The sequence below is a fragment of the Grammomys surdaster genome, unplaced genomic scaffold (assembly GCF_004785775.1).
Source record: "Grammomys surdaster isolate TR1022 unplaced genomic scaffold, NIH_TR_1.0 125849, whole genome shotgun sequence".
Taxonomy (NCBI): Eukaryota; Metazoa; Chordata; class Mammalia; order Rodentia; family Muridae; genus Grammomys; species Grammomys surdaster.
This window is the reverse complement of record NW_021620675.1, coordinates 2,983,069-2,992,108: the sequence shown is the minus strand read 5'-3', so window position 1 is coordinate 2,992,108 and position 9,040 is coordinate 2,983,069. Positions and strand designations below refer to the sequence as shown.

General features: G+C 42.0%; 1 protein-coding gene across 1 annotated transcript in view; it reads right to left on the bottom strand.

The window, feature by feature from the left end:
* Nucleotides 1-4,070: 4,070 nt before the first annotated feature.
* Oaz3 (ornithine decarboxylase antizyme 3) overlaps nucleotides 4,071-9,040 on the bottom strand; it is a 9,401-nt gene continuing 4,431 nt past the window's right edge. Inside the window, exons 2-7 of the mRNA XM_028789670.1 lie at nucleotides 6,740-6,911; nucleotides 6,423-6,476; nucleotides 6,307-6,391; nucleotides 5,487-5,662; nucleotides 4,982-5,067; nucleotides 4,071-4,204 (exon numbers count right to left, since the gene is read on the bottom strand). Of these exons, the coding sequence (XP_028645503.1) occupies nucleotides 4,071-4,204; nucleotides 4,982-5,067; nucleotides 5,487-5,662; nucleotides 6,307-6,391; nucleotides 6,423-6,476; nucleotides 6,740-6,911 (707 nt within the window). The remainder of the gene's footprint in view (nucleotides 4,205-4,981; nucleotides 5,068-5,486; nucleotides 5,663-6,306; nucleotides 6,392-6,422; nucleotides 6,477-6,739; nucleotides 6,912-9,040) is intronic.

The following is a 9,040-nucleotide window of genomic DNA, read 5'->3' as shown; positions in this document are numbered from 1 at the left end:
GGCAGAGGCGGGTGGATTTCTGAGTTCGAGGCCAGCCTGTTCTACAGAGTGAGTTCCAGGACAGCCAGAGATACACAGAGAAACCCTGTCTCGAAAAACCAAAAAAAAAAATAATTAAATATAATTATGGTACACACCTATCCTCAGCACTTGAGGGGTTGAAGTGAAAGAATTAACTTGAGGCCCATCTCTGCCACACAGTTACACAGTGTGTTTGAGGCCAGCCTGAGCTACATGACACCCTGTTCCTTTCCCCCTCAAAACCCCTATTTTTTTTTTTTATTGGATGATTTATTTACATTTCCTATGTTGTCCCCTTACCCCATCCCCCACCACCCCCTCGGAACCCCCAATCCCCTCGCCCCTCCTCCTTCTTCTCTGTGGATGTAACCTCTATCTACACCCCCCCACTCCCACCTCCCCACCCTCAAAAGTCCCACCCCCTGGGGCATCCAGCCTTCATGAGGTCAAGGTTCTCTTCTTCCACCTATGCCCAGCAGGGCCCTCCACTTTTACATATTCAGCTGAAGCCCTGGATCCCCCCCTAAGTGCTCCCAGGCTGGTGGTTTAGACCCTGGGAGCTGTGGTTGGTTGGTATTGTTGCTCTCCTCATGGTGCCACAAACCCTTTCAGCTCCTTCAGTCTTCACTCTAACTCCTCTATTGAGAACCCCATGATCAGTTCAATGGCTAGTTGTGAGCATCTGCCTCTGAATATGTCTGACTCTTGAAGGCCTCTGAGGAGATATCCATATCAGGCTCTTATCAGCATGCACTTCCTGTCTTCCACATCAGCATCTACCTTTGGTGATTGCACATGGGATAGATACTCAGGTGGGGTGGTCTTGAGACGGCTCCTCCTTCAGTTTCTGTCCCTCACTTTGTCTCCATATTTGCTCCCTTGAGTATTTTGTTGCTCCTTCTAAGAAGGACCGAATCACCCTCACTTGGTCTTCCTTCTTTATGGACTTCATGTGGCCTGTGAGTTGCATCTTGGGCATTTCAAGGTTCTAGGCTAATATCCAATAATCAGTGAGTGAATACCATGTGTCTTCTTTTGTGATTGGCTTACCTCACTCAGGATGATAATTTCTAGTTCCATCCATTTACCTAGGAACCTCTCGAATTCATTGTTTTTAATAGCTGAGTAATACTCCATTGTGTAAATATACCACATTTTTTGAATCCATTCCTCAGTTGAAGGACATCTGGGTTCTTTCCAGCTCCTGGCTATTATAAATAAGGCTGCTATGAACATAGTTGAGCATATGTCCTTGTTATATGTTCGAGCATCTTCTGGGTATATGCCTAGGAGTGGTATAGCTGGATCCTCGGGTAATGCTATGTCCAATTTTCTGAGGAACCGCCAGACTGATTTCCAAAGTGGTTGCACCATCTTGCAGTCCCACCAACAATGGAGGAGTGTTCCTCTTTCTCCACACCCTCGCCAGCATCTACTATCACTTGAGTTTTTAATCTTAGCCATTCTGACTGGTGTGAGATGGAATCTCAGGGTTGTTTTGATTTGCATTTCCCTGACGACTAAGGATGCTGAACATTTCTTTAGATGCTTCTCGGCCATTCGAGTTTCTTCCGTTGAAAATTCTTTGTTAAGCTCTATACCCCATTTTTTAATAGGGTAATTTGGTTGTCTGGAGTCTAATTTCTTGAGTTCTTTGTATATATTGGATATTAGCCCTCTATCAGATGAAGGATTGGTAAAGATCTTTTCCCAATTTGTTGGTTGTCGTTTTGTCCTATTGACAGTGTCCTTTGCCTTACAGAAACTTTGCAATTTTATGAAGTCCCATTTGTCAATTCTCGATCTTAGAGCATATGCCATTGGAGTTCTGTTCAGGAACTTTTCCCCTGTGCCCAAGTATTCGAGGCTTTTCCCCACCTTCTCTTCTATTAGTTTCAGTGTATCTGGTTTTATGTGGAGGTCCTTTATCCACATAGACTTGAGCTTTGTACAAGGGGATAAGAATGGATCAATTTTCATTCTTCTACATGTTGTCTTCCAGTTGAACCAGCACCATTTGTTGAAAATGCTGTCCTTTTTCCACTGGACAGTTTTAGCTCCTTTGTCAAAGATCAAGTGACCATAGGAGTGTGGGTTCATTTCTGGGTCTTCAATTCTATTCCATTGATCTTCCTGCCTGTCTCTGTACCAATACCAGGTAGTTTTTATCACTATTGCTCTGTAGTACAGCTTGAGGTCAGGGATGGTAATTCCTCCAGAAGTTCTTTTATTGTTGAGAATAGTTTTCACTATCCTGGGTTTTTTGTTATTCCATATGAATTTGAGAATTTCCTTTTCTAACTCTGTGAAGAATTGAGTTGGGATTTTAATGGGGATTGCATTGAATCTGTAGATTGCTTTTGGCAAGATGGCCATTTTTATTATATTAATCCTGCCAATCCATGAGCATGGGAGATCTTTCCATCTTCTGAGATCTTCTTCAATTTCTTTCTTCAGAGACTTGAAGTTCTTGTCATACAGGTCTTTCACTTGCTTGGTTAGATTCACACCAAGGTATTTTATATTATTTGCAACTATTGTGAAGGGTGTCATTTCCCTAATTTCTTTTTCAGTCTGTTTATCTTTCATGTAGAGGAAGGCTACTGATTTGTTTGAGTTGATTTTATAACCAGCCACTTTGCTGAAGTTGTTTATCAGGTTTAGGAGTTCTCTGGTGGAAGTTTGGGGGTCACTTAAGTATACTATCATATCATCTGCAAATAGCGATATTTTGACTTCTTCCTTTCCTATTTGTATCCCTTTGACTTCTTTTTGCTGTCTAATTGCTCTGGCTAAGACTTCCAGTACTATATTGAATAGGTAGGGGGAGAGTGGGCAACCTTGTCTAGTCCCTGATCTTAGTGGGATTGCTTCAAGTTTCTCTCCATTTAGCTTGATGTTGGCTACTGGTTTGCTGTAAATTGCTTTTACTATGTTTAGGTAGGGGCCTTGAATTCCTGATCTTTCCAAGACTTTTATCATGAAGGGATGTTGAATTTTGTCAAATGCTTTCTCAGCATCTAGTGAGATGATCATGTGGTTTTTTTCTTTAAGTTTGTTTATATAGTGGATTACATTGATGGATTTCCGAATATTGAACCATCCCTGCATTCCTGGGATAAAACCTACTTGATCATGATGGATGATTGTTTTGATGTGGTCGTGGATTCGGTTTGCTAGAATTTTATTGAGTATTTTTGCATCGATGTTCATAAGGGAGATTGGTCTGAAGTTCTCTTTCTTTGTCGGGTCCTTGTGGGGTTTGGGTATGAGTGTAATTGTAGCTTCATAGAACGAATTGGGTAGTGTTCCTTCTGTCTCTATTTTGTGGAATAGTTTGAAGAGAATTGGTATTAGGTCTTCCTTGAAGGTCTGATAGAATTCAGCAATAAAACCATCTGGTCCTGGGCTTTTTTTAGTGGGGAGGCTTTTGATGACTGCTGCTATTTCCTGAGGGGTTATGGGACTATTTAGATGAAAACCCCTATTTTTTAATGTGTTCATTATGTCTTGTCAGTTTATATCTCATCCTGTGAATCTTCTGCCAATTTTCGAGTACTTCTGTTGTCTGAAATGCCCTCTTGTTATCTCTTGTAGTTCTTCCCTTAGGATGTATTTACTTTTCTCTGGTTTTCTCCACATCCAAAGAGAAGCAATTGGCATGTTTCCAGTTTAAGTTGAAATACATAAATGCATCCTAGCAAGGCTTTGTCTCTGTGAGTTTCTAGCTGACTAGTAACTTATTATGGCAGATGCTCACTAAATGAGAATGAAGAAAATGGTTTAGCAGTAAGGAGTAGGCCAAGGAAGCCCTCCCATGTCTGACTCAGGTTCCTCTGATTTTCTTAGATCTTATGTCATGCAGTGAATTTATCTGTGTAAGAGTTATATTCCTCCAACAGTTCCTTCCCCCAAGAAATAACGAACACTTTGATTGCACTACCCTTTATTTCCTAGGATGGAAGTGTCTTAAATCACATCCTGGGCCCCAGAGTCCCGTGTGTTGAGGTTTCCAACCCCTCACAGAGATGGAATATGTTTAGGGAGGCTCACTGGCCAGGCTGGCCAAGGTCCCTTTCAAGGGGATACACCATGAAGATGACATTGTCCCAGGGAGGGAGGGCAGGATGATCTGGTCTGACCACCTCGAAGCCCATGTAGCTAAAAGCTCGCAGCAGGGCGCCTGCAGAAGAACAGAACAAATGATTAGAACACCCACTGAAGCTCAGCTCATACACTCCTAATAGATGTTTTCTCCAGGGAGTGACTGGCAAGCAGTGTAGTGCAGGCATAGGGCGTGCATTGGAGTGATAGACACAGGCTCTACCCTGCATTTAATACTCACTTTAAATTCTAGTTAACCTTTCAGATCTCCAGTTTACTTGTTTGCAAAGTGAGAATGAGAACCTTCCTCATAGATTTAAGATGTAATTGTTCAAGCATGTAGTGTAATTAAACTGCGCCTGGGGATTTTTTGGTGGAGTGGGGGTTGTGTGTTTGGTTTGGTTGATTGGGTTTGGTTTTGTTATTGGTTTTGATTTTTTTAGTTTTGGTTTTGGTTTGAAATGAGACCTCACTATGTAGCCAATTTGACCTTGAGTGCATAAGAATTCTGCCTTCGCTTTTCAAATGCTGAGATCACAGGCTTGTACTACAATACCCAGCTCATCTTGTCTTATATCCAGCAGAGTATAAACTCTTTGAGAGATGAGCAATAACATATTACATCTGGTTAAATATATTCCTGTCCTCTAGCCTTACTACTGTGAAAGCTTGATACATCTGTTTGACATCCTTTGTTAGTCCACCATGTATGTCCCTTTAATGGATTCTGTAACTTCTTCCATGCTTCTTATTCATCCAGCTGTAGTGGGACTGAACATAATGTTATGTGCCTTCATTTCCTTTGCAACAGAAGTGGAGACAGGGCACTGAAGTGCCAGAGGGAAGAGGGACACACCTCTGTCCTTCCGATCGCTTTGGAAGTTCACAAACACAGAGTCCACATTGGTTTTCTCCTCCACATACTCCAGTGTTGCTGTCAAACTAGAGGCCAGAGAGAAAGTTAATACTTAGATAACTCAGAATCCAAACAGACAGAACAGGAGAAATACTGGCAAGTGTTTGCTCTCTACCTACTGAAACTGGAAAATAAAAAGTTGCTAAAGGAGTTTGGGAGCATTTCTCTGAAGCAAGGGATTCCACCTGGTTGAGGTGAATGTCACAGATGGCTCGTGGAGGAGAGGACTGCTGAACAGCTGGAAAGTATTCAACTATTTTGGATATTCACTTTAGTGTCCCTGAGTCCAGCAACTGACCCTCAACCTAAAATTATCCCTTAAACCCCAAACTCTTGTCTGTGTGCTACTAGTGTGTTTTGTGTGTCTGATCCACCCATAGAGTCACTGTGACATGATAAAGGGTGAAATACCCCAACTCTTCCCCATGCCCATCCAGGTCCTCACCTTTCTCGGTTGCCTTGATCCAAGGCCTGATATGGGATATCCAGGAAGAGTCGGTGGTCACACAGAAGGCCGTGCCAATGAGCAGAGGAATGGGGGGTAAGACGAAAGTGGAAGTCTAACTGAACTGGATCTTGGTGAAGCAGGGGGTCAGTTGATAGCACTGTCAGGTTCCCAGCCTGGAAAATAAAGTTGAAGTATTAATCTGTGCTCATTTCATCCTCAGATCACACCTAAGGCAAACTGAGGTGCCTTTGTAGAATCAAGAAGAGGCAAATGAAGACTAGAAAGTCAGAATATTAAGAGATGTAACAATATTCCTTAGTCCTAGGAATAGCCATCCCATACTGAGTTCTACTTGCTGTCAAATACCTGGAGTACTATCCAGTACTGGGAAGCTCAGGGTGCCATCTTGCTCATGCTATATCCACAGCCCCACAGCCCCACTTTTACTTATTTTGTAAAGTTGGGAAATAAGGTCTTGCTAGGTTGCCGAGGCTAGCTTTGTGTTCACTCTGTAATCTAGGCAGCCCTTTCAAGAAGGTGAGATACAGGCCTACTATCACCAGTCAGTCTCTAAAGTACTTTATGTCCCGAAGTCCCATGATAATCTGTTATACCTACTTTTCCTATCCTGCTGTTGGCTACTAGCTATTTGACTTTTAGATCTCTGGGCCAGAATCCATCTAGAAAGCGTAGATTTTACACATGAGCTCAGGGTCCTACCTATTCTGATTTTTATGGTTATCAACTGGCTAATGTTCTCTCAAAATCAAAAATCACAGAGCTGCCCTGTCACATCACCAGTTCATAGTCTACTTACTGAATAGAGTTCTTTAAGCTGGTTGTGGTCTTTTTCCTGTGCAGTGCTCCTACCCACCTGGGGGCCTCCTAGGGACTCAGGAGCACTGGAGGCAGGAGCATGGGAGGCAGGAGCACGGGAGGCAGCAATGGGGCCGGAGAGTCAGGTCCTCCTGTTCCTTGTAAGTGATGCTTGTTGGAAAAGAAAAACCCAAATTAGTGTACCTCAGAGCCTGGGATGAAGACGTGAACTATAAAGGTAGCTACCTGACTTCAGCTACACAGGACCAGTCTTCCAACACTGTTTCCTGTATCACCTATGAATTGATTGCAGGCTAACCAAACAGAAAAATTATACAAATCCATGCTAGGCTTCTACCCTGCCACTTAGCAAATTCTTTCAAGTTGTTTTATTTCCCTTATACTTTATGTAAATTAAAGTTGAAAACAAGTACCTTTTGTAACAACAAGGCAGCATCTTCTCCCGGAGGGTGATCCGGTATTTGTAACAGTAGAGGTAATAGGCGTATGGTGACCAGAACGGATAGAGGTAGTTCCGTGTTTTTCCCCTCTTGATATAAGAAAGGGAGTAGAGAGAGGGGCGGGACCTGTTACAAGGCAGTTTCTCTGTTCAGTGCCTCCCTGCAGCAAAGTGAGGTTGAGAGGATGAGTCGCAGAGGTTCAGGCCACCCTGTCCATTGTGACCTGGCAGGCACTGTGACATAGACATGAGGTCACTGCACTTCCCACTAACCAAGGTTCATATTCAACTAGTACACACTTTACAACTATAGCAATACTTAAGATGCTTTAAAACTTACATACTGGTTAACAAACATCCCTACCAGAGCTCTTTTTGTGCCTACCACCTTGGCCCTCCCTCTGGAACAATTCTAAATCCAGCAACTACAGAGTTGGTGTCTAATGCCACAGTAAGCTTCCAAGGCCCTGTTCCAACACTGACTTGATTAATAATTGTTTTCACAATTCTTTATTTTTGCCGTCATCCCTCCCCATAGCACAGAAGTACTACAAATTGCAGAACTTTCTCTGTTGTCTTTATAGTGCAGAAATCCCAAATTAAGCACCTCTAGGAAACTGTAATGCTACACACATCCTTAATTCTAGCAGTCAAGAGACAGGGATGATAGGATTGCTCAACATCTGGAACCAGCCTGGTTTGCAATAGCAAGATTTTGGCTGAACAGGGTCACATAGCAAACAAAACCCTGTTTCAAACACACACACAGCCAATGGAAATTAGTGGTTTCAGAGTTAATATATTAAAATGGTGAAAAGCTCACACCAACATAGCAATAAGTTGCTGTGCTAGACACAGAATCAGTTCTGCTAGATCTTAAAAATTTTCAACAGAAAATAGAAAGATTCCGTAATAAGTTACACATACACAAGAACAATTGTACTGGTTGATTTTATTTCAACTTGACACAAGCTTAGAGTCATCTAAGAAGTGATAAGCTCGACTGAGAATTTCCTGTGGACAAGCATATGGGGCATTTTCTTGATTGGTGATTGATGTGGGAGGTCTCAGCTCACTGTGTGCAATGCCCCCCTGAACTGGTGGTCCTGAGTGTTATAAGAAAGCAGCCTGAGGTTGAGCAACCCATGGAGAGCAAAGTAAACAGTATTCCTCCATGGCCCCTTCTTCAGTTCCTGTCTCAACTTCCTGCGCTGACTTCCTCAGTGATAAGAGCATAACCTGAGAGTTTTAGATGATATAAACCCTTTTCTCCCTAAGTTGGTTTTGGTTATGGTGTTTTATCACAGCAATAGAAAACCTAAGACACTGATCAAATTTAACATTGAGGGCAAAATTTGGTTCTAGAACCAACAGTTTGAGGCCTCTTTATTAACTATCAATTTAAATATTTATTGAGGGCCTGCTATGAGCCAGGTACCACTATGGTGCTTAAGGCATGTCAGTGAACTACAGATCTCTGCTCTATTTAAAGTGAGAGAGCCAGGTATTTATAAGTATATAGAAAATAAGTATGTCAGAAGAGAACTCTTAAAGGGGAAACAAAAATAATCAAGCCTGGTGTGGTGGCACACACCTTTAGTCTGAGCACTTGGGAAGCAGAAGCAGGCAGATCTTTTGAGTTCGAGGATAGCCTGGTCTATATAATGAGTTCCAGACCAACCAGAGCTACACTGTGAAACCCTATCTCAAAAAAAAAAAAAAAAAACACGAAAACAAAAACTAAATGGATTGGGAGTGTGGGGTATGCAGCAGAGTTTTGACACAGGTGATCTATGTAGGCCTCACTAAAAAGATGATAGATCAAAGACAAAGGGAGTCAAGATTGGCAGCCAGACAAGTATAGACGGGTGGGGATCTCTGAGTTCAAGACTAGCTTGGTCTGTATAGTGAATGCTGAGACATCCAGGACTACACAAAGAACAAAGAAACTATCTCAATAATAATAATAATAATAATAATAATATAATAAACAGACTATTAACAAATCTAATGTCTAATGATAAGGACTATCCTAGTCAAAAGCAACAGCCAATTCAAATGCCAAGAGTGTGTCTGCTGTTTTCAACAGCAAGGCAGCTACTGTAGGTGAATGGGGCAGTAAGTATATGCTATAGGAAATGAAAGTTAAGGGTGTCACATGATACAGGGCAACCTACATCAATTCATGAGCTTTTTCTTTTGAGTAAAAGAGACGTGACTGAGCCGTGTTTTACATGAAAGAATGACTAGCTATGACACTTACTTTTAAAATAAT